At 40.7% G+C, this 26,585-nt stretch overlaps 1 protein-coding gene and 1 pseudogene across 1 annotated transcript; both read left to right on the top strand.

Annotated features, from left to right (window-relative positions):
• Positions 1 to 2,762: 2,762 nt before the first annotated feature.
• LOC139414251 (transcription factor HES-5-like) lies at positions 2,763 to 13,110 on the top strand (annotated as a pseudogene).
• Positions 13,111 to 19,379: 6,269 nt separating this feature from the next.
• Positions 19,380 to 26,556, top strand: LOC139413337 (bactericidal permeability-increasing protein-like). The gene is made up of 16 exons (XM_071160568.1): positions 19,380 to 19,444; positions 22,306 to 22,423; positions 22,518 to 22,632; positions 22,752 to 22,883; positions 23,238 to 23,393; positions 23,543 to 23,606; positions 23,766 to 23,826; positions 24,047 to 24,138; positions 24,237 to 24,413; positions 24,503 to 24,562; positions 24,736 to 24,903; positions 24,995 to 25,062; positions 25,154 to 25,196; positions 25,281 to 25,344; positions 26,154 to 26,230; positions 26,369 to 26,556. The coding sequence occupies exons 2-16, from the start codon at positions 22,321 to 22,323 to the stop codon at positions 26,408 to 26,410; spliced, it is 1,422 nt and encodes a 473-aa protein (XP_071016669.1). The 5' UTR covers positions 19,380 to 19,444; positions 22,306 to 22,320; the 3' UTR covers positions 26,411 to 26,556.
• Positions 26,557 to 26,585: the final 29 nt, after the last annotated feature.

The raw sequence follows: 26,585 nt of genomic DNA, 5'->3' as shown, positions 1-26,585 counted from the left end.
TGTGATGTTTAATCACTGTATTTCTCTTGAAATATTTACCTTAAATTAAGGTATTCAATGATGTGACTCATTGAGTCAGTCTGAATAAATACACATATCATCCAATGAAATATTTTTTGTCTGTTGCTTCATTCTTTTCTTGAACAAGACAATCCTCCAACAACATTACATTATTACATTACTGATTTATGAAACTCCACATAGATTAAGTGGCTGATTCAAATGCAGTAACAATGATGACCCAAGACTATGCAGAATGATATTGACTGCATTGGAATGCAACACTCAATTGAATCAATATATTCATTTTTATCTCTAGGTGCTTCATTCAAAATCTACAGAGTAATATCAAAGTTAAGAGACCTTTCTAGTCAAACTTGATTATTTTACAGTATTTGTTTTTATATAAAACATAACAGTCATATAATATCTTGTTGTAGTAAAGGTGTAATGAACTATAGAGATGTAAGTGATCATCATTCTGACTTCCTTAGGAGACATGACTCGTGTGTTTTTTATTGATGCACCTGTTTTAAATAAATGTTCAGTGTTTCAGAATGTGATCAATTATTTTAGTTTAGTCATAATATATCAGTGATTCCAGGTGTTGGGCAAAAACTAGTACTGTCATCTTAATGCTTTAAATGTTTAGAGCAGCTGTGTCCCTCAAACTCAATAGCTAATGTGATGTGTAATAAGACACACTTCTATTGTTCCTCCATTGAAAGCAGTGAATGGAGAGAATGTGGGAAACCGAGGAGAATTCACTCACAAGGCCCCTTCAGGACAATAGACTGGGACCTCGACACAGGACTGTCAGAGGTTAGAGTGGGGGACTGTGTCTCTATGGGAAATCAATGGATATATTTCTGATAATCCCACATTTAATGTTTACTATTTGGGTCTTGAATTTAGAAATCTGCTAAAACATGTTTTAAAAAAAAGATCAAGATATCATTTTTTTGCATTTTGAAAGCACTTTTAGGCAGTACTTGCCCATTCTTCAAGATTAATCCAATGAATGATGTTTTTTATGCTGTTTGTATGTGGGGCATGGTTGAAAACATGAAATTTATTTGAGTAAACATACAATTACAGCTTGAATTGATTATCTGTTGCTTAAGATAAATATTTGTGTAATGAGCTTCACCCCCCAAGGGATTGATAGGAACTGCAGGTGTAAAGATCAAGATATCATTTTTAAATTAGCATTTAACAAGGCACAGTTGTATTGTTTGGTGGAAGATCTCTCAATGGGAAAAGTGTGGGAAAGCTCTGGAGAGCAGAGTCACAATTTAGTGTCCTCATCAGTCCCACCAGCACCTGTGATTCTCTATGGTGAATAGGCACACTTCTATTGTTCAGGGGATAGAATGGGTGGGAAGGGGTATATTGAGTTATTTCTTACTCTTTCTTAGGAGGGAAATACAATAATTATTAAATAAAGCAAATTCTGAATTATTTACCCAAGTTATGATAGGCTTTTTCTATCATGATGATGGACTTGGTTTTATTCAGTAAATGTATTTAGTTCAGTGATTTGTATGATAAACAATGAACAGCTTTCAATTCAAATTAGGCATACAAAAGTTAACCCTTTGTCGATTTATAATGAAATAAATCACAGACAATAATTTTCAGCAGAGTACTCAAAATCCTGTGTTTTATACCATTAAGTTAAAGGATGAATATTTATTTATAAAGGTATGTCCTGTTAGTATAATCTTGCCAGTGCTGATCTTTCCCTCCAGAATCCAGAAGGACTGTGATGTCTGCCTCTGTCTTTAGTACAACACAGAGTCAATAGCCGTCACTAATGGTCCACTGAGCATCTTTTGAAATGCATTGATCACAGCACACAGGACTCAGTGTGGGAAACTCAGATCAGCTCTCTACTCACACTGACCAGTGGCCTCAAGACAGAGGACACATCTGCTACGTTTGAACTCCAGAATGCTTGACCTTATAACTACTAATACTGAGTTAAGAGCATCCTTGCTATTGATACTGATGACCCCTAAAATACTGAAAACCAAGGTATACATTATCCTGGTATCTATCCACTCACCTGTTCATGTTGACTAAAATATTATGTATTCCCAAACATTCTGACTCACTGAAAATACAAACATGCATAAAATAACCAGGAATTAAAATTGTGAAACATTGTCACAAATCATCATATTGTTAAATGTAACTACCGGTATGTGCAAAGTAAAACCATATTGTAGAGTCGTTAATTAATTTCAGAAGTCATATCCATGGAGAGAATAAAATGTTTCTAAGTCAGTGATGAAGCTTGGATACAGAATATTACATTCAACAATGTTCTTACAGGTGGAGATTAACAACACTGTACGTTAAATTAGAGAATCTGTGTCAGTCTCACGACTGATAAGTTGTAATGATGAGCGTGTGCTCTGTCAGTGTCATTGATCCCAACATCAGGCAGCAGATCTAGGGGTCACCACTTTCCCAGATTCACACAGCGCTTTGTCAGTCACTCTACATCACCCCCACCCCTCCACCTGTTCCCTTGAGACGTGACCATTGTCCCCCAGCAATAAGAACACTGAGCATGTGGCAGCTCCACACTCCCCACTGTCCTCCCAAGCTCTCCCATTGGCTACAGACTGTGAGAAACTCCAACAAGCCCAAGACCCACACATTCATATGCAGATTTGGGACAATATATAGGAGAGACGAAGCCAGTAGAGATCAGATTCTCTCTACACAGACCTCTACAGCACAGAGATCCAGCCATGGCACCTAAAATCCCTTCAGCTATGATCTACTCTAAGGAGCACCTGACTCTGACAAACAAGGTAATTTGAAGATTCAAATTAAACAATATTTATTCAATTGTATTGATTGATTGTTAATCTGCTTGAATAATGTCACACACCAGAATAATGCCTCTCCTTGTCTCTTCTTGCAGCTAAGAAAGCCAGTGGTGGAGAAGTTACGCAGAGATCGTATCAACAACAGCATTGAGCAGCTCAAATCTCTCCTCGTTCCAGAGATCCTCAACCAGCAGCCCGACTCTAAGCTGGACAAAGCCAACATCCTGGAGATGACAGTTTGCTTCTTTTATCCCACAATAGATTTGATATAATCAGTCTGTTTGTGATTATCTATGACTGATCTGTTTGAAGTTCAAAATGTATAAGACAAAAACCTATTGCCACTACATTTGTGTAGTGATAAAGTCATATTGACATTGTATTGAGCATCTTCTGTGAAGCATGTATCAGTTATATATTTGATATTGATCAACTTGAGCTACAGCATCAATGTTCCTCCGTGAGGATTATTTACCCAAACTGGGTATTATACCTGCTATCATCACTCTTATTTGAATATGAATTTTATTGCAAATGGGAGAAAGAAATGTCTAATTGAAAAACCCTTGTTTATTTTAAACAATTCTGTTGTCTTTTATAAAGACAGTAACTTTGTATGCAATACTCTGATAGAGTATCATGTATTGGATATTTGTTCAAGTTCTTGCTGTGATGTTTAATCACTTTATTTCTGTTGAAATATTTACCTGACGCTAAGGTTTTGGTGGTGTGACTCATTGAGTCAGTCTGAATAAATACACAAATCTTCAAGTGAAACATTCTCGTCTTTTACTTCACTCTTTTCTCCACTGAAATAAGCCTCCAATAGAGTTACGGTACTGACATGATATTCCACATCTACAGTTGAAGTGGGAAGCGTACATACACTTTGGTTGGAGTCATTAAAACCACTCCACAAATTTCTTGCTAACAAACTATAGTTTTGGCAAGTCGATTAGGGCATCTACTTTGTGCATGACACAAGTCATTTTTCCAGCAATTGTTTACATACAGATTATTTCATTTATAATTCACTGTATCACAATTCCAGTGGGTCAGAAGTTTACATACACTAAGTTGACTGTGCCTTTAAACAGCTTGGAAAATTCCAGAAAATTATGTCATGGCTTTAGAAGCTTATTATAGGCTAATTGGCATAATTTGAATCATTTGGAGGCGTACCTGTGGATGTATTTCAAGGCCTACCTTCAAACTCAGTGCCTCTTTGCTTGACATCATGGGAAAATCTAAAGAAATCAGCCAAGACCTCAGAAAAACAATTGTAGACCTCCACAAGTCTGGTTCATCCTTGGGAGCAATTTCCAAATGTGTGAAGGTATCACGTTTATCTGTACAAACAATTGTATGCAAGTATAAACGACATGGGACCATGCAGTCGTCATACCACTCAGGAAGGAGACGCGTTCTGTCTCCTGGAGATGAAAGTACGTTGGTGCGAAAAGTGCAAATCAATCCCAGAACAACATCAAAGGACCTTGTGAAGATGCTGGAGGAAACGGGTAAAAAAGTATCTAAATCCACAGTAAAACGAGTCCTATATCGACTTAACCTGAAAGGCCGCTCAGCAAGGAAGAAGCCACTGCTCCAAAACCACCATAAAAAAGACAGAATACGGTTTACAACTGCACATTGGGACAAAGATTGTACTTTTTGGAGAAATGTTCTCTGGTCTGATTAAACAAAAATAGAACTGTTTGGTTATAATGACCATCATTATGTTTGGAGGAAAAAAGGGGAGTCTTGCAAGTCGAAGAACAGTATCCCAACCGTGAAGCACGGGGGTGGCAGCATCATGTTGTGGGGGTGCTTTGCTGTGGGAGGGACTGGTGCTTTTCACAAAATAAATGGCATCATGCAGAACGAAAATTACGTGGATATATTGAAGCTTTAACTTTGCGACCAAGTTAAAGCTTGGTCGCAAAAGGGTCTTCCAAATGAACAATGACCCCAAGCATACTTCCAAAGTTGTGGCAAAATGGCTTAAGGACAACAAAGTCAAGGTATTGGAATGGCCATCACAAGGCCCTGACCTCAATCCCATAGAATAATTTTTACTAGGATTAAATGTTAGGAACTGTGATAATCTGAGTTTGAATGTATTTGTCTAAGATATATGTAAACTTCCGACTTGAACTGAAGCTACTAGATAGACTACAGTATATGGGGCTAAATAAGAAAGAGCCTACTTTGAGCCAAGAAAAAATGACACTATACAGGTATAAAATATTCCTCTTCGTGCTTCTCTGAAAACCTACAGAGTAAAATAAAATTCATTTCTAGCCATACTTTATTAATTCACATGATTTGGTTTGATGTAGTCAGAAATTGCTGACTAATTATTTAGGCTGTTTATTTGACCTATGATATCACTTAAATGTAATGAGGCGTGAAAGAGATAATTGGTCATGTGAGTTCCCAGAGACATGGCTGTGTTGTTTTTACTGAAACACCTGTTTTACATAAATGTATTTTTAAATATATCAGAATGTATTGCGATAGCATTTGCATCCCATGATTTTGAATATGTACATGACATATCAGGAATTCAAGGTGTTAGGCCAAAACTGCTGCTGACATTTTTGCGCTCTAAATGTTTAGAGCTGCGGGCTGCATGATGTGATGTGTATTAAGACACACTTCTATTGTTCCTCTATTCAAAGCAGTGAATGTAGAGAATGTGGGAGACCGAGGAGAATTCACTCACAGGGCCTCTTCAGGACAATAGACTGGGACCTCGACCCTGGACTGTCAGAGGTTAGAGTGGGGGACCGGGTCTCTATGGGGAAATCAATGAATCTGTCTCTAATGATCCCATAAATGTCCTGCATTGTGTGTCTTGCAGGAAGAAATCTGATCAAATATATACATTTGCCCAAAAGGTTCAAGATATCATATTTTGATGAGCTTTTTTGGAGCCCATTCGAGCAGTACTTAAATTTTCTCCAGGATTATTGCAATTAATCCCGTTTTTATTCTGTTTGTATGTGGGGCATGGTTTAAACATGCCATTTGTTTGTATACAGAAACACACTTACAGATTGACTTGATTCACTGTAAGAGTGAGTCTGTTTCTTAAGATAAATATTTAAGGAATTCTATTTTTACCCCCAAGGGCTTGATGGGAACTGCTTGTGTAGAGATGAATTAGCATTTATCAAGGCACACTTCTATTGTTTAGTGGAAGTTCTCTCAATGGGCAGAGTGTGGGAAAGCTCTGGAGAGCAGAGTCACAGTTGATTCTCATCGTCATCAGTCCCACCAGCAATCAAATCAAACTTAATTTGCCACATGCTCCGAATACAACAAGTGTAGACTTTACCGTGAAATGTTTACTTACAAACCATTAACCAACAGAGCAGTTCAAGAAGAGAAAATATTTACCAGGTAGGCTAAAATAAAAAGTAATAATAAAAAGTAACACAATAAGAATTATGGCCTTATGGTCAGATGCCGAGCAGTTGCCATACCAGGCAGCTCTCGACGGTGCAGCTGTAGAAACTTTTGAGGATCTGGGGACCCACGCCAATTCTTTTTAGTCTCCTGAGGGGGAAAAGGTTTTGTCGTGCCCTCTTCACGACTGTCTTGGCACGTTTGGACCATGATAGATAGTTGGTGATGTGGACACCAAGGAACTTGAAACTCTCGACCCGTTCCACTACAGCCCTGTCAATATTAATGGGGGCCTGTTCGGCCCGCCTTTTCCTGTAGTCCACAATCAGCTCCTTAGTCTTGCTCACATTGAGGGAGAGGTTGATGTCCTGGCACCACACTACCAGTTCTCTGACCTCCTCCCTATAGGCCGTCTCATTGTTGTCAGTGATCAGGCCTACCACTGTTGTGTCGTCAGCAAACTTAATGGCGGTGTTGGAGTTGTGTTTTTGTAAACAGGGAATACAGGAGGGGACTAAGTACACACACCTGAAGGGCCCCAGTGTTAAGGATCAGTGTGGCAGACGTGTTGTTGCCTACTCTAACCACCTGGGGGAGGCCCGTCAGAAAGTCCAGGATCCTGTTGCAGAGGGAGGTGTTTAGTCCCAGAGTCCTTAGCTTAGTGATGAGCTTCGTGGACACTATGGTGTTGAACGCTGAGCTGTAGTCAATGAACTGCATTCTCACATAGGTGTTCCTTTTGTCCAGGTGGGAAAGGGCAGTGTGGAGTGCGATTGAGATTGCGTCATCTGTGGATCTGTTGGGGAGGTATGCAAATTGGAGTGGGTCTAGGGAAGGGGTGTCAAACTCAAATACCCAGTGGGCCAAAATGTAAAACCTGAACAAAGTCACGGGCCAACATTGAACAAATTAACCTTTTAATATGGACCCAAACAAGTTTTGCTTTAACATTGAATATGGAACAAGCATCGCTTATTACCATACAATATATAATTTAATAGTGGAGACATGCAAAATCGAATTTCAAATGAAAAAACACATCAATGGCATTCATTTATTAAATAAATAAAATTTAAATAAAAATTGTATGCCTCTTTTCTATTTGCAGCCTTCTTATTTAAATACCAAAATAAACTTTTTCCACTGGCTAATAATTTTACAAATAAAATGATAATAAATCAATCAACCATTCAAGCCCATGCCTTGTAGCAAGAAAAAGTGCATAAAGAAAACGTTAATTATTGCACACTGGTCTAATCTGATGTGGCCAAGCCAGATACCTGGCATCTCTTCTTGGATGCTAGTTCATCAATGTCTGGGCTCAAGCTCTGAGCTGAAGAAATCCTCAGTATCGAGCGAAGATGTTCATCAGTCAGACGTCTCCTGTGAGTTGTTTTGGTCATCTTCATCGAGGAGAAAAGTTGCTCGCATAGATAAGTGCTGCCGAACATGGAGAGCATCTGAGCAGCTTGGGTGCGGAGCTGAGGCATTGTGTCAGGGATGAACCGTGGAAACTGTGCGGCGCCCACAGCATCATACTTTGACTTCAGCGTGTCGTTGCACTGGAGTTCAATCAGCTCCATTTGGATGTTGGTTGGTGCATTTTCCACATCAACTGCGAAGGGATTACTAAGCAGTTCAAACTTGCATTTCTGGGCATCGAAGTCGGCAAATCGGCGGCTAAACTCAGCGGCGAGAACACTGAGTTTTTCAGCAAACTGTGCGCATGGGAACACGGCGGTAGAGATCTGCGCATTTATGGATTGGCAGCAGGGAAAATGGCAAGGGTTTCCTTGCAGCATCTGATTCTCCCACAGGCACAGTTTAGTTTTGAAGGCCCTCACTGCAGCGTACATGTCTGTGATGATGCGCCCCCGCCCCTGAAGCTGCAGGTTCAGCGCATCGAGATGGCTCGAGATGTCACAGAGAAAGGCCAGCTCACACAGGAACTTTTGCTCCCGGAGCTCTGCTGTATCCTTCCCTTTGGTTTCCAGGAATTGACATATTTCCTCACGCAGCTCGAAACATCTGTTCAGTACTTTTCCTCTGCTTAGCCATCTCACCTCTGTGTGATACGGCACGTCTGCGTATTCCGAACCACACTCCTCCAGAAAATATTTAAACTGGCGGTGATTTAGACCTTTGGCTCCTATAAAGTTAACTACCTGTGTTACTGTGGTCATAACATGTTCCATCTTTAGGGCTTTGGCACACAGTGCTTCCTGATGTATGATGCAGTGGTAAACAGTTAGCTCACCTGCACAGTTCTCTTCCCGCATCTTCTCCCGAACCATGCCCACCAGTCCACTCTTTTTACCGCACATCGCTGGCGCACCATCTGTCGTTAATCCAACGAGTTTATCCCACGGCAGCTTTATTTCAGTTACACATTTGGAAACCTCCTCAAAGATTTCCTTTCCTGTGGTTGTGCCATGCATTGATTTTAATCCTAATAGCTCCTCCGTAACACACAGATTTGAGTCCACTCCACGGATGAAGACTGACAGCTGAGCAGTATCAGATGCGTCGCAGCTCTCATCCACAGCGAGGGAGAACGCAACAAAATCTTTTCCCTTTTCCATCAGCTGGTCATACAGATTGGTGGCAAGATCACATGTGCGATCAGCTACTGTGTTCCTGCTCAGGCTCACGTTTGAAAATGCTTGTTTTTTCTCTGGGCATACGAGGTCACAAACCTTCATCATGCACTTTTTCATGAACTCTCCCTCATTAAAGGGCCGGGCTGATTTTGCGATCTCTGCTGCCACTATATAACTAGCCTTTACAGCAGCCTCGCTTTGTGATGTGGCTTTTTTAAACATATTCTGTTGTGAAACCAAACTTCTTTTCATCTCCTCTACTTTATGGCTCCTTTGAGTCATGTCCAGGTCCTTGTATTTGTCATGGTGTTTCGTTTCATAGTGTCGTCTAATGTTGTACTCCTTACTTACAGCCACGTTGACTTCACAAACAAGACAAACAGGTTTGTCTTTTACATATGTAAACAGATATTCTGCCTCCCACTTGTCCAGAAAGCTCCTGTTTTCTGCCTTTCTTTTCGCCATTTTTGGGAAGGGTTAGCTCGCTGACAGTTGTAGCGTCTATGTTGCTATGACTACTGTCACAGAGGAGAGAGCGTTTCTGGGTCCTGTCCTGATTGGCGCGCGAAAACAGCAGAGCATTATGGGATTCGTAGTATTAGTGGTGAATGCGCTGTATAATACCGGCGGGCCAGCTCTAGTAGTAATTTGGTATTGTCTCGCGGGCCAAATATAATTACCCCGCGGGCCAAATTTGGCCCACGGGCCAGAGTTTGACACCCATGGTCTAGGGTGTCTGGGAGGATGCTGTTGATGTGAGCCATGACCAGCCTTTCAAAGCACTTCATGGCTACCGACGTGAGTGCCACAGGGCGGTAATCATTTAGGTAGGTTACCTTTCCTTTCTTGGGCACAGGGACTATGGTGGTCTGCTTGAAACATGTAGGTATGTAAGTATTACATGTAGGTATTGTAGGTCTCGGTTAGGGAGAGGTTGAAAATGTCAGTGAAGACACTTGACAATTGGTCTGCGTATGCTTTGAGTACACATCCTGGTAATCCGTCTGGCCCAGCGGCTTTGTGAATGTTGACCTGCTTAAAGGTTTTGTTCACATCGGCTACCGAGAGCGTTATCACACAGTCATCCAGATCAGCTGGTGCTCTCGTGCATGCTTCAGAGTTGCTTGCCATGAAGCGAGCATAAAAGGCATTTAGCTCATCTGGTAGGCTCGCGACACTGGGCAGCTCGCGTCTGGGTTTCGCTTTATAGTCCGTAATAGTTTTCAAGCCCTGCCACATCCGACCAGCGTCAGAGCCAGTGTAGTAGGATTCAATCTTAATCCTGTATTGACGCTCTGCTTGTTCGATGGTTCGTCTGAGGGCATAGCGGGATTTCTTGTAAGCGTCCGAATAGGTCTCCTGCTCCTTGAAAGCGGCAGCTCTAGCCTTTAGCTCGATGTGGATGTTGCCTGTAATCCATGGCTTCTGTTTGGGATATGTACGTACAGTCACTGTGGGGACGACATCATCGATGCACTTATTGTTGAAGCCAATGACTGAGGTGGTGTATTCCTCAATGCCATTGGATGAATCCCAGGACATTTTCCAGTCTGTGCTAGCAAAACAGTCCTGTAGTGTAGCATCCGCGTCATCTGACCACTTTCGTATTGAGCGAGTCACTGGTAGTTCCTGCTTTAGTTTTTGCTTGTAAGCAGGAATCAGGAGGATATAATTATTGTCAGATTTGCCAAATGGAGGGCAGGGGAGAACTTTGTATGCATCTCTGTGTGTGGAGTAAAGGAGGTCTAGGATACCCCCCCCCCCCCCCCCCCTGGTTACACATGTGACATGCTGGTAAAAATGTGGTAAAACTGATTTAAGTTTGCCTGCATTAAAGTCCCCGGCCACTAGGAGCGCAGCTTCTGGATGAGCATTTTCTTCTTTTCTTATGGCCTTATAGAGTTGGTTGAGCGCGGTCTCTGTGCCAGATTCGCTTTGTGGTGGTAAATAGACGGCTACGAATAACACAGATGAGAACTCTCTTGGTAGATGTCGACAGCTTATCATAAGGTACTCTACCTCAGGAGAGCAATACCTTGAGACTTCTTTTAAACCAGTTGTTATTGACAAAAAGACACACATCCCAACCCCTCGTCTTACCAAAGGTAGCGTCTCTGTTCTGCCTGTGCATGTAAAATCCTGCCAGCTTTATATTGTCAGTTTCTTCGTTCAGCCACATCTTGGTGAAACATTGGATGTTGCAGTTTTTAATGTCCGGTTGTTAGGATAATCTTAATATTAGGTCATCAATTTTATTTTCTAACGATTGCACGTTAGCAAGAAGATCGGAAGGCATTGGGAGTTTACTCGCTCGCCTCCAGATTCTCAGAAGGATCCCCGATCTGCGTCCCCTTTTCCGGCTTCTGAAATAAAAATACAAGTGTACACATGTACAGTATATGTTTTTCAGCACAATTTTAAGATTAAAGCCAGTGTTAGGGTGTTTCCCTCCAGAATCCAGAAGGTCTGTGATGTCAGCCTCTGTCTTTAGTACAACACAGAGTCAATAGCCGTCACTAATGGTCCACTGAGCAGCTTTTGTAATGCATTGATCACAGCACACAGGACTCAGTGTGGGAAACTCAGATCAGCTCTCTACTCACATTGACCAGTGGCCTCAAGACAGAGGACACATCTGCTACCTCTGGACTCCCAAAGTGAGGGTTAATTGCCTCCACTCTCAAAATAAAGAAATAGTGAACGTGTGCTGCTACAAGACTTGGTCTCTCTAATGAGAAAACCACGAGGGTGCTGAGGCGAGAACGGAATGGCATCAAACACCTGGAAACCATGTGTTGATGGATTTGTTACCATTCCATCTATTCCGCTCCAGTCATTACCACAAGCAATTTCTCCCGAATGAAGGGGCCACCAACCCACTGTGGAGAAAACCAATAATCGATCAGTTCAATCATTATCAATTAGAAGCCACTTAAATGGTCTTATCATTTATCTTAAATAGTTTGAGTGCAATGATTGGGGGGGGGGGGGGGGGGGGGGTCTGGTATTTAACACACATTTGTAAGAGGAACTTGACAAAGGATAGCCTGTGAACTGTGATCCAAATGTTTGATGAGCACCCATACCTTGAAATGAAACTGGAACAGACCATAGCACATTCATAACTGTGCAATCAGAGGTCAAACCCATATTCAAGTGTTTAACTGTGACTGAACCTGCACTGTAACAAAAACAATGGTATTCAACAACAACAATCAAATGGACATGGGCAGCAGCATCTGTTTTAATGTGAAGGATGACTGTCAGTCTCACACGTGAAAGTTGTAATGATAAGTGTGTGCTCTGTTAGTGTCATTGATGCCAACATCAGGCAGCAGATCTAGGGGTCACCACTTTCCCAGATTCACACAGCGCTCTGTCAGTCACTCTCCATCACCCCCACCCCTCCACCTGTTCCCCTTAGATGTGACCATTGTCCCCCAGCAATAAGAACACTGAGCATGTGGCAGCTCCACACTCCTCACTGTCCTCCCAAGCTCTCCCATTGGCTACAGACTGTGAGAAACTCCAACAAGCCCAAGACCCACACATTCATATGCAGATTTGGGACAATATATAGGAGAGATGAAGCCAGTAGAGATCAGATTCTCTCTACACAGACCTCTACAGCACAGAGATCCAGCCATGGTACCTACAATCACTTCAACTATGATCTACTCTAAGGAGCACCTGACTCTGACAAACAAGGTAAACTTAAGATTCAAATTCAAGGAAATGAATTACATTTGATTGATTGTTAATCTGCTTCAATAATGTCATACACCAGAATAAGGTTATTAATGCCTCTACTTGTCTCTTCTTGCAGCTAAGAAAGCCAGTGGTGGAGAAGTTACGCAGAGATCGTATCAACAACAGCATTGAGCAGCTCAAATCTCTCCTGGTTCCAGAGATCCTCAACCAGCAGTCCGACTCTAAGCTGGACAAAGCCGACATCCTGGAGATGACAGTTTGCTTCCTGAGACGACAGCAACAGAACGAGCTGGTGAGCTCCTCCTCCTGCTCAGCACCTGTCAATCAGGGTTACTCCAGGTGTGTCCAAGTGAATGTTCACTTCCTGTCTAATGATGAGATGAAGACAGTCCCAGAGAAGACTGCTGAGCCACTCCCAGAGCCTGCAGCCATCTTCTGATAAGGACAGGAGGGAGATTGACGGTCCTCAGCTGAGCTCCCCAGCCCAGCACAGCATCAGCAAAAACAAGAGTCCAGTCAACATCGCCCCCTGGAGGCCGTGGTAGAGACCTACAGAATGGAGCTCCACTCAGACAAACACGATGGATGGACCATGTTGGTCTAAGATTAATTTCATGGACATTAATGAGTATAATAAAATATATTCGTTGTTTTCTGCTTATGCAGGAGTTTTTAAAAGTCTTGCTGTGATTGAGACTTTTCATTTCAGTTGTACTGAAGTTAAAAACTTTTTCCAAGAAAACAATCTGATCTTTGAAAACTACATTTTTGTAGTGTTAATTGAAGGCATCATTACCTTTATGTTTTGTGAAACATGTAGATTATATTGATCATGTGTTTATATTCATGATGAACAATAACTAATGGTTCTCTATGAGAACTTCTAACCCAAAATGGATGCTATATCATCAATCTGTTTGTGATTGTATTTGAATAATCTGATTTTATGGTCTGAAAATGTGAGTAATTTTTTACCACTACATGTGTGTAGTGATATAGTCATATTGACATTGTATTGAGCATCTTCTGTGAAGCATGTATCAGTTATATATTTGATATTGATCAACTTGAGCTACAGCATCAATGTTCCTCCGTGAGGATTATTTACCCAAACTGGGTATTATACCTGTTATCATCACTCTGTGATTAACAATATTTGATTTGTTTAAAGATCGAACTTCATTTGTGAAATTATCGATCATGTTATTTGAATAATGTGTTTATTGCAAATGGGAGAAAGAAATGTCTAATTGAAAAACCCTTGTTTATTTTAAACAATTATTTTGTATTTTATAAAGACAGTAACTTTGTATCCTGTACTCTGATAGAGTATCATATCTTGGAGATTTGTTCAAGCTCTTGTTGTGATGTTTAATCACTGTATTTCTCTTGAAATATTTACCTTAAATTAAGGTATTCAATGATGTGACTCAGTGAGTCAGTCTGAATAAATACACAAATCATCAAATTAAATATTTTTTGTCTGTTGCTTCATTATTTTCTTGACCAAGACAATCCTCCAACAACATTACATTATTAAATGACTGATTTATGAAACTCCACATAGATTAAGTGGCTGATTCAAATGCAGTAACAATGATGACCCAAGACTATGCAGAATGATATTGACTGCATTGGAATGCAACACTCAATTGAATCAATATATTCATTTTTATCTCTAGGTGCTTCATTCAAAATCTACAGAGTAATATCAAAGTTAAGAGACATTGCTAGTCAAACATTATTATTTTACTGTCATAGTTTTTCTGTAAAGTTATGATAGGCTTTCTCTTTCTTGATGATGGACAGAGTTGTATTCAGTACGTTTACATAGTTCAGTTGTTTGTGTGATAAACAGGGAACAGCTCTCAATTCCAATTAGTCATACAAGAGTTAGCCCTTCATCGATTTATAATGAAACAAATCACAGACAATAATTTTCAAAAGAGTACTCAATATCATGTGTTCTAAGCCGTGATAGGATGAAAATGTATTTATAAAGGTATGTCCTGTTAGTATAATCTTGCCAGTGCTGATCTTTCCCTCCAGAATCCAGAAGGTCTGTGACGTCAGCCTCTGTCTTTAGTACAACACAGAGTCAATAGCCGTCACTAATGGTCCACTGACCAGCTTTTGTAATGCATTGATCACAGCACACAGGACTCAGTGTGGGAAACTCAGATCAGCTCTCTACTCACACTGACCAGTGGCCTCAAGACAGAGGACACATCTGCTACGTTTGAACTCCAGAATGCTTGACCTTATAACTACTAATACCGAGTTAAGAGAATCCTTGCTATTGATACTGATGACCCTTAAAATACTGAAAACCCAAGGTATACATTATCCTGGTATCTATCCACTCACCTGTTAATGTTGACTAAAATCTTATATATTCCCAAACATTCTGACTGACTGAAAATATAAATATGTATGAATTTAAACAGGAATTAAAATTGTGAAACATTGTCACACATCATCATATTTTTAAATGTAACTACCGGTATGTGCGTAGTAAAACCATATTGTACTCCTTCATTAATTTCAGAAGTCATATCCATGGAGAGAATAAAATGTTTCTAAGTCAGTGATGAAGCTTGGATACAGAATATTACATTCAACAATGTCCTTATAGGTGGAGATTAATAACACTGTTCTTTTCCTTAGAGAATCTGTGTCAGTCTCACGCCTGTAAGTTGTAATGATGAGCGTGTGCTCTGTCAGTGTCATTGATGCCAGCATCAGGCAGCAGATCTAGGGGTCACCACTTTCCCAAATTCACACAGCGCTCTGTCAGTCACTCTACATCATCCCCACCCCTCCACCTGTTCCCTTGAGACGTGACCATTGTCCCCCAGCAATAAGAACACTGAGCATGTGGCAGCTCCACACTTCTCACTGTCCTCCCAAGCTCTCCCATTGGCTACAGACTGTGAGAAACTCCAACAAGCCCAAGACCCACACATTCATATGCATATTTGGGACAATATATAGGAGAGATGAAGCTAGTAGAGATCAGATTCTCTCTACCCAGACCTCTACAGCACAGAGATCCAGCCATGGTACCTACAATCACTTCAACTATGATCTACTCTAAGGAGCACCTGACTGACAAACAAGGTAAACTTAAACTTAATTCAAGGAAATTAATTACATTTGATTGATTGTTAATCTGCTTCAATAATGTCATACACCAGAATAAGGTTATTAATGCCTCTCCTTTTCTCTTCTTGCAGCTAAGAAAGCCAGTGGTGGAGAAGTTACACAGTGATCGTAACAACAGCATTGAGCAGCTCAAGTCTCTCCTGGTTCCAGAGATCCTCAACCAGCAGCCCGACTCCAAGCTGGACAAAGCCGACATCCTTGAGATGACAGTTTGCTTCCTGAGATGACAGCAACAGAACGAGCTAGTGAGTTCCTCCTCCTGCTCAGCACCTGTCAATCAGGGTTACTCCAGGTGTGTCCAAGTGATTGTTCACTTCCTGTCTAATGGATGGACCATGTTGGTCTAAGATTAATTTAATGGACAGTAATGAGTATGATAAAATAGATTCTTCATCTTCTGCTTATGCAGGAGTTTTTTAAGTCTTGCTGTGAGACGTTTAATTAAAGTTGTACTGAACAAGTTAACGTTCTCTGAGAAAATGATCAAATCGATAATTGAAATAATGTTAACGTTTTGTGAAACCTGTTGATTATATTAATCTTGTTTTTATATTAATGATCATCAATAACTTTAATGCTCCTCCATGAGAACTTTTAACCCACAATATATATTATATAATCAGTCTGTTTGTGATTATCTATGACTGATCTTTTTGAAGGTCAAAATATATAAGACAAAAACCTATTGCCTCTACATTTGTGTAGTGATATAGTCATATTGACATTGTATTGAGCATCTTCTGTGAAGCATGTATCAGTTATATATTTGATATTGATCAACTTGAGCTACAGCATCAATGTTCCTCCGTGAGGATTATTTACCCAAACTGGGTATTATACCCTTTGTCATCACTCTGTGATAAACAATATTTTATCTGTTTTTCAGAAAATGTTGCTCACATTAAATTAATAGTTTGTATATTGCATTGAAAAACTTGTTTTAAAAAAAACATTTATATTGCATTTTATAAAGACAGTAACGGTGTATCCTGTACTCTGATAGAGTATCATATCTTGGAGATTTGTTCAAGTTCTTGTTGTGATGTTTAATCACTTTATTTCTGTTGAAATATTTACCTTAAATTAAAGTATTCAATGATGTGACTCAGTGAGTCAGTCTGAATAAATACACAAATCATCAAATGAAATATTCTTGTCTGTGACTTCATTCTCCTCTTCTGAGAAGTTTCCAACATGGTTACATTTCTGATTTCTGATATTCCATATCTAAAAGCAAAAAAGCCTACATTGACCCAAAACAATGATCTAGAAAGCATTAGAAAATTCATTCAAAATAGACCAAGTAAGCAGTGGTGGGAAAAGTATTCAATTGTCGTACTTGTCATAAGTAAATTCTATACATCAAATTCCTTATATTAAGCAAACCAGAAGTAACGATGTTGCTGTTTAAAAAAAAAAATTGACAGACAAGGCACACTCCAACACTCAGACATAATTTGCAAACACAGTATTTGTGTTTAATGTGTCCGCCAGATCAGAGGCTGTAGGGATGACAATGTGTTATATTGAGAAGTGCGTGAATTGGTGTCAGGCGGTGGGTGTAGCTGGTGCATGAAGTCAGGAGCAGGAGAGCAGAGATGAGTGAACAACGCACTTTACTCAAGAAAATAGCACAAGTAACAGTACCAATGTGCGAACAATAACAGTTGCCACAAAACACGGGTGAAATCAGCACCCGGACAAAACCAGCCGGAACCGTACCGACCTGAACAATAAAATAATCACACATAAAAGACATGCGGGAAACAGAGGGTTAAATACAGGACCAGTAATTGGGAAATGAAAACCAGGTGTGTGGGAAACAAAGACAAAACCAATGGAAAATGAAAAGTGGATCGGCAATGGCTAGAAGACCGGCGACCGCCACCCGAACAAGGAGAGGAACCGACTTCGGCGGAAGTCGTGACAATTGGACGATATTGATGTCCTGCCTGAGCATTCGAAATGTTACGAGTACTTTTGGGTGCCAGAGAAAATGTACGGGAGTAAAAAGTACATATTGTCTTTAGGAATGTAGTGGAGTAAATGTAAAATTTGTCAAAAATATCAATAGAAAATTAAAGTACAGATACCCTAAAAAACTACTTAAGTAGTATTTTAAAGTATTTTCGATATAGGTTCTTTACCCCCCTGCAAGTAAGATACAAGTTCAGAGACATTTCTATCCATACATAATGAGTTTACATTCATTTGTTTTATGTGAAATGAATTATAGAGTGATAACTATTTATAATTATGGAGGCATGACTGTTTTTTAGTTTGTTGCTGATATCCCTATTTTACATGTATTTTCAGTCATCATTCCAGTCATCTTGATGTTTGCTTATTATGATATTTACATTGAATTAAAGCCTGATAATCTGAAATAATCGTATATCGTACATATTGTTACCATTGTCACCAAGATCATCCTGATCACACCCTCATCTGTTTCACCTGTCCTTGTGTTTGTCTCCACTCCCCTCTAGGTGTCGCCCATCTTCCCCATTATCCACTGTGTTCTCTGTTTGACTGTTGCCAGTTTGTCTTGTTTGTCAAGTCAACCAGCATTTTGTCTCAGCTCCTGCTTTTCCCAGTCTCTCTTTTTCTTGATCTCCTGGTTTTGACCCTTGCCTGTCCTGACTCTGAGCCCGCCTGCCTGATCACTCTGCCTGCCCCTGAGCCTGCCTGCCAACCGGTACCTTTTCCCCACCTCTGGATTGTTGTCCTCTGCCTACCCTGACCCTGAGCCTGCCTGCCAACCGGTACCTTTTCCCCACCTCTGGATTGACCTCTGCCTACCCTGACCCTGAGCCTGCCTGCCAACCGGTACCTTTTCCCCACCTCTGGATTACTGACTCCTGCCTGCCTTGACCTGTCTATTTCCTGCCCCTGTCAATTCAACGTGTCTGCATCTGGGTGGGCAGATTAGTGAAGTAACAAGAAAGTCAATATCAATATTCACAAATAATGTATTCAATTATCTATTAGGCTAAAGCAATCATGTGTTATTAAGAGCACCTACACCTAATGGTTTAATTGCTTTACAAATTGTACTCCGGACACCAGAGATGGACTTGATGGGAGGTTGGCTCAGAAATGATGGGCAGATGGTGTTAGACTACCATCTACTGTAACCAAAATAAGCCATTTTTACATCCTAAAATATCTAATTTCCACAAGCCAGTTTTGGTTGCTTGGATGGTTGTTCATTATCACAATCAAAATCTTAGGGTATTGCAAAAATACCAGTCTTCCTTCAAAAAGCCAGACCGCAGTAATCCTTATGTTCTTGATAAGAGTGAATGACGGAATGGTACACTACAAGACATTACTACTGCAATTATTAGTTGGCTTTGCATCAAACCATGTCACCAAGTTTCATTGGTACTCATAAACATTCCATTGTTTACTCTTTCTTTACTGTATATCCTGAACACATCCCTCTCTGAATGGTATGAATTAGTCTGTTAACATAACTGAGGGAACAGCTAACATTCACTAGATTGTCCTTCTTTGCACAAAATTTGCTCCATCCTCTCCATTATCCACAGAATGGGTAGTCTCAGTAAATGCATTTCTCAAACAACTCTTCCTGGTTCAGAGAAGTGAATTAAAGGCCATGTGCCTCTCTTCCCCTTTCACTTTGCCCTGCCGCCAGCCAGGGTGCAACAACAACAGAAGTTCTACACCACTTTCTTACTCGTGCATAAGGTAACTACAGAGTTGTGCATGACTAATTATGCTTTATCTAATACAATGTAACTCATATATGTTATGAGCGGTACTGTATACCATGTAGACTGTTTCTCTCGGTTTAAAAGTGATCTCGTGTTTAAAGAAGTGTCAGGGTATGAGAGAACCCATGTTAGTGTGTTTTGCAGGTATTTATGGGAAATTTATTGTAGAGTGCCGTGGTGTTATTTTATGAAAGCGGTCACTCCTCAATCACCACTGAGTAAACAGGCTAGAGGGTGGGTGACAGACAGTGGGGTAAATTATACAGTCTGTCAAAAGCAGTGTTGGGGAATAGTGAACTACATGTAATAAAACTACATTTTGCAGTAGCTTCAAATCTAGGTAGTGTTTTCATCAGTAATTAATTACCTTTTTTTGCCATGTAGCGCTGTACTGTAGCTAACTACTGAAACTACACAATGTGTTTTTGCAAAAATAAAATATATGTGAAGTAGGCAATAATGTCCATTCTTTTTTGGCATCAGACCTGCTTAATTGTCACTTGAAACATTGTTATTGTGTTTAATAGGCTAAATTACACATTCACATATGTTTTTGCATTTTGATTTCTATAATAGTTCCGACTTAGATGTGAAAATACTCCACAAAGTAGTTTGGATGTAGTGAACTACTTTTTCAAAGTAACTTCAGTTAAGCAAACTATCTTTTTCTAGTGGGTAGCTTGAGCGTAGCTTAAAGGGAAATTCCACCCTAAAACGATCTGTTCATATTTGTTTCATTAGTCCATTGTTGACATAGTCCCAAACTGTTTTGCTTGGCAGCAACCAAGTTTTCGAGATAGATAACTTAAAAAAAAATAAAAAATGAAATCCTCCCCATATGATACATTCTGCAAAACGCAGCATCAGATGATGCAAAATGCATCATACGGGAAGGATTTCTGTATTTTGAAAGTTACAGCTTCAAAACATTTTCCTTTATCTTCTTCCAGCATAAAGTCATTGGTAGTTTGGTAAACTATATTTTCCAAGTAGCTTTTCCAAAAGTGCTCTCTTTTCCTCTGGGTAGTTGAGCAACTGTCTATATGTGGTTTGAGAATTTCTTCAACATTCTCAATTTGAAAAGCCATCTAAAACTAATACCAGTGGGGAGGGCCTTCAACAAACAGCCAACTCTCTACACCGAGTTCCTTCAAGCGCACTAGTCACATGTCTGTGATTTAGCAAGCCAAATCGGTCTACTTTCTTTTCCTTGCCTCTGCTCATTTCAGGCAAAGCATAATTCAATATAGGCCCAGCTCACGCTAACTCCTCACGGGTCGTGTGTCTTTATCTGCAGCTCTGACAGAAACACTCAGCTCTTTCAGAGCCCTAAAGTGAATCAAGTCTGGATTGTACCATTTGGGTTTCTTCCCCATCCCCCAGGGCTCCAATCGGGATCGGTTACATTATCTGATTGTCTGTCATTCAGAATCAGTTACCAGTCAACAGAAAGAGGGTATAACTTCCAAAGTGATGATCACTGGGGTACTAAGCATGAGCATCTGTTGGTCTGTTAAAATTATGATGATCAGATAATGATACCAGTTCAGTTTCCTTTTTTGCCATTCTGACTGCCAAGCCCAAGATTGTGCAACTCCTATTTAAAAGGATATGAAATATGGGACTTTCTTTCCCCAAGTGTTGATAGTGTCAGAGAAGCTGCGTGCAACAAAACAAGAAGTATTTGTCCATACAGAGATAGAACTGAGCGTTTTCCCCTGTGTGCGGCTGCTCGGCCATGGAAACCCATTTCATGAAGCTCCCGACAACATCTCCCACTGGAATCATGTAGTAACCAAAAAAGTGTAAAACAAATCTAAATATATTTTAGATTTTAGATTCTTCAAAGTAGCCACCCTTTGCCTTGATGACAGCTTTGCACACTCTTGGCACTCTCAACCAGCTTCACCTGGAGTTCCCAAATATGCTGAGCACTTTTGGCTGCTTTTCCTTCACTCTGCGGTCCAACTCATCCCAAACTATCTCAATTGGGTTGAGGTCAGGTGATTGTGATCACTCTCCTTCTTGGTAAAATAAACCTTACACAGCCTGGAGATGTGTTGGGTCATTGTCCTGTTCAAAAATAAATGATAGTACCACTAAGCGCAAACCAGATGGGAGGGCGTATTGCTGCGGTAGCCATGCTAGTTAAGTGTGCCTTGAATTCTAAATAAATCACTGACATTGTCACCAGTAAAGCACCCCCGCACCATCAAACCTCCTCCTCTTCCATGCTTCACAGTGGGAACTACACATGCAGAGATCATCCGTTCACTAACTCTGCATCTCACAAAGACGGCGGTTAGAACTAAAAATCTCCAATTTGGACTCATCAGACCAAAGGATTGATTTCAACCAGTCTAATGTCTATTGCTCGTGTTTGTTGGCCCAAGCAAGTCTCTTCTTATTATTGGTGTCCTTTAGTAGTGGGTTCTTTGCAGTAATTTGACCATGAAGGCCTGATTCACGCAGTCTCCTCTGAACAGTTGATGTTGAGATGTGTCTGTTACTTGAACACTGTGAAGCATTTAATTTAACTTTTGAGGCTGGTAACTCTAATGAACTTATCCTCTGCAGCAGAGGTACCTCTGGGTCTTCCTTCATGAGAGCCAGTTTCATCATAGCGCTCGATGGTTTTTGCGACTGCACTTGAAAAAACTTTCCAAGTTCTTAAAATGTTCCGAATTGACTGAATAGCTAAATTATCCATGATATGACCATATTAAAACTATTCCATGTCAGCTCAGAACCAACCCCCCCCCCCCCCCCCCCCCCCCCAAAACAATTCACCTGCATTGTAGAATATATATCATTGTTGGTTTGTCCTCCATACAGGTGACTGTAGTCAAGATGTCTCCATGCTGTTGGCTGGCTCTGTTGGCTCTCGTCCCCTTCGCTCTGGCCACCAACCCTGGAGTCAAGGTCAAACTCACAGAGAAGGGCATTGAATATGGTAGGTGTAAGGCAAGGGCAATAGAGCTAAATGAGTGTGTTTGTGTGTTGTGATCATTCTGTCCCAATCCCCTGCTATCCTGTCTTGTTCACAGGCAAACAGATTGGGATGGCATCTCTGCAGCAGAAACTCAAGACCATGAAGGTCCCAGACCTCTCTGGGACAGAGCGAGTTGCTCCCATTGGCAAGGTCAAGTACAGTTTGACAGGGTAAGGGAGTAAATCCAATATATTGCATTGATCTGCATATCTCATGGAATTTTTTGTTGATATCGTCAACTGTGCTGACAAATGTTACAGTGTTCACAATACTCCATTTAATCCTCCAGAATAACGATAGTGAATCTGGGACTGCCGTACTCTGCTCTGGCACTGGTGCCAGATACTGGAATCAGCCTAAGCATTACTAATGCCTTCATCAGCCTGCATGGGAACTGGAAGATCCGATACCTCAGTTTCATGTAAGTGCATCCTCGGGACCAGCTGGAGTGTTCCAAGCAAGCTGGAACTAAAGGCTGCACACCAGTAGAGGCTGCTGAGGGGAGGACGGCTCATAATAATGACTGGAATGGTGTCCATGGAGTCCATGGAATGGTGTCAAACACAAAGACGTGGTTTCTGTATGGTCGATACCCCTCCGTTGACTCCATTCCAGCCATTAGTATGAGCCGTCCTCCCCTCAGCAGCCTCCACTGCTAAACACCCAGTACATCCCCAGGACAAGGTTTGAACAACACTGTACAATTTTCTCTTAGGCCTGTCTACAAAACAAAGGACTCGATCCACAATCCTTATTTTTCTCGGTAACAATCTAGAAAGGACAGTGGCTCCTTCGACCTGGAGGTGAATGGACTCACCGTCACTGACAGTATTACAATCAAGAGTGATGAGACTGGCAGGCCAACGGTCAGCAGTGTCAACTGTGTGGCCAACGTGGGCAGTGCCAGCATCAAGTTCCATGGTGGAGCAAGGTAACTAGACTATAAAGATGCACAAGAAACTCCAGTCCACTAAAAACTTTGTGAGAATGCATGTTGCCGACTAAGGAAGCCTAATCAAACCGCAGTGTCATAAAATGATTGCAATGTGGATTTATTGTGCTTTGGTTCTTGTTTCCCAGCTGGCTGTACAACCTTTTCAGTGCCTACATTGACAAGGCCCTGCGCAGTGCTCTGCAGAAACAGGTGAGAGACAGTGTAATGCCAGACCGCAAACTCAACCAATAACTCTCTTCCTCTCTGACTGATCTCACTTCCTCTTTGACTCAACTCACTTCAACAATCACAACTGGTTATTCTTCTTCTGTGCTCTTGGCAATAATAATCGCTGTTTCATTGTTACAGATCTGTCCCCTAGTGGCTGATACTATTACTGACATGAACCCACACCTCAAAACTCTCAATGGTATTTTTTTTATTTTTTTATTTCACCTTTATTTAACCAGGTAGGCTAGTTGAGAACAAGTTCTCATTTGCAACTGCGACCTGGCCAAGATAAAGCAAAGCAGTTCGAAACACAACTTGTACATATGATGTATGATAAGGAATCGATTAGTTCATTATTGTGTAATTCATAGGCTACTAAATTGATTTGAAAAATATATATATATTCTGCCATCTTGAAGTTCTAGCCAAAGTGGACAAGTATGCTGAAGTTGAATATTCCATGGTGACATCACCCACCATTTCAAATGCCTCCATTGATTTCAGTTTGAAGGTGAGAACTCCCGATTATCTGACAACAATTGTATCCGTTGAAAGGTGTAAACAAGCAAGAGGCATAAAGGTCAAACCTCTCTCTCTCTCTCTCTGCAGGGTGAGTTCTACAACATTGGGAAGCACCAGGAGCCTCCGTTCTCCCCCACGCCCTTCTCCCTGCCTCCTCAAGTCAACAACATGCTCTACATCGGAATGTCAGCCTTCACCACCAACTCTGCAGGCTTCGTGTACAACAACGCTGGAGCACTTAGCCTCTATATCACCGATGATATGGTGAGGATTCCTTCACAACTGCAAACGTGTTTGTTCCAGACTCATCTACAGAGTGATACAGAGTCCTCCTCTCTATTTTCCCCTGACAGATCCCTCCAAGCTCTCCCATTCGGCTGAACACCAGAACGTTTGGGGCCTTCATTCCAGAGGTGATAAACACAACCCACATTGTCTTCATTTTACCTCACGATATTCAGAATAGTACAAAATGACATTACTGTCCCTCTAGAAACGGAAACATGCCTTTGTTCAAACATCTAAGTAAGGATACCATGAGTGTTCTTCTCAGGTCAGAAGAGTGAAGATGTTCTTCTGTGCTCAGATAGCCAAGCGTTTCCCTAGCATGATGATGAAGCTGCTGGTGAAGACGGTGAAAGAGCCCACCATCTTCTTTGAGCCCAACAATGTGACTGTCCAGGCCAGTGGCAGCGTGACGGCCTACGCCATCCAGCCCAACACCACCCTCTCTCCTCTCTTCGTCCTCAACATGGTCAGTCAGTCACTCAATCAGGAGGTAGAATGCCGTAGGTCAGACTGTCAGAGTGGTACATATCTCTACAAGCTCTCTGTTCTCACTACAGGAGGGTAGTGTCAGTGCTCGACTGTACGTGACCGGGGTGAAGTTGGCCGGGGCTGTCACTCTGAACAAGTGAGTGTGATTGTCTACACGGGTGCAAAAGGGGAAGAAATTATTTTTCAGAAACTGACCAAAATAATTGAATGCGGTCTGCTTTTCACAGAATTGAGATGACTCTGGAAACAAGTTATGTGGGACAGTTTCAGGTAAGAATGACATATTCAGAGCTTGTAACTTGAATATAACTTGCTTTTTAAACACTAAAACACACTGAATCTAAACACAAACAGGTTCGATCTCTTGACAACATCTTCCAGATGGTCCTGAAAGTGGCTGTGATACCAAAGGTCAATGGTGAGTGCTTTCCTTCCTTGATTATTTATATTTGAGTCGTTCCGTATTTAGGTGGAAATTGTGCACCAATATTGAATTTTAAAAGCCTGTTATATTAAATAAAGTGCTCATTAATATCAACCACGTGGAGAATTCAATAAATCTATCACTTCTAGGAAGATTTTAACCCATTTAATACCCAAATTTCTCCAAGTTGAATCATCATTGTAAAACCCTAGTTATTTTGTTGCTTCGACTAAGTCATTTCTGAATATTATTTATTTAATGTGATTAGTGATTAATTTACATCTGTCCCTCATTTTAAGGTCAACCCTGAACTCTCGTTTTAATATGGTGAAAATATTCCTTTTTAAAAATGTTAAAAGAAACATTGAACATCTAACAGTCAAATCATAGTGTAAAAACAGGTGAGCAGGTTATACACTTCTCAGCCATTTTCTGGTGTTTTGTGGTGGAAAACGGAGTGGGTCGAGCATAACGCGTCAACCCCGTTACCCATAGACAGGCTAGAAATGTTAATCATTCCATTTTTTTTTTTAAATGAAACTTGCATTCAATTACCCTCCCTGTGGCACACAACAAGCTTCTAATCCCCGTCACCAGGGGATTTATGAATGATTTAAGATGAAGTCATCAATCCTGTTACTTCATTTAAAAATATTGGACCCTGAGGTTGGAAAACACGTTTATTTTTAAATTTTTTATCTAAAGTATTTTTTGACTAAGATTCAGGGCCTTTTGAGGAGTGTACTGGTGGAAGGACACAAACTGTTTCTGCAATGATTAACCACTGTGTTTTTAACCTATAGCTCGCCTAGAGAAGGGTTTTCCCCTTCCCTCTATTGGAAAGATGAACCTTGTCAACACTCAGCTGCAGGTCCTGAAGGTACATTATATCTAAGAGCTCAGTGCTACCAACAGCTGTCATTTACATCTCCTATACTATAAACAGTGTGTTTGTGTCCTATATTTGACAAACTACTGTGTCCTATATAAGCAACTACTGTTGCTTTTCTCTCTTCAGGACTACATGCTGATCGGGACAGACGTTCAGTTCACAGGATAAGTGCCATGTAAATCTCATCGCAAATCAACAATCAAATCAAACCAATGAGACATGCAATTAACGTTTAAAAATCTAAATATATTACACATAGCAATACACAACATTCTTAAATATCTTTCAATCATTTCAGTATTCCACTTTTGTCCAATTTATAATTAATATATTTGTATAATTA

Source organism: Oncorhynchus clarkii, chromosome 7 (genome assembly GCF_045791955.1).
Source record: "Oncorhynchus clarkii lewisi isolate Uvic-CL-2024 chromosome 7, UVic_Ocla_1.0, whole genome shotgun sequence".
Classification (NCBI taxonomy): Eukaryota; Metazoa; Chordata; class Actinopteri; order Salmoniformes; family Salmonidae; genus Oncorhynchus; species Oncorhynchus clarkii.
This window is presented reverse-complemented; position numbering and strand designations above follow the sequence as displayed.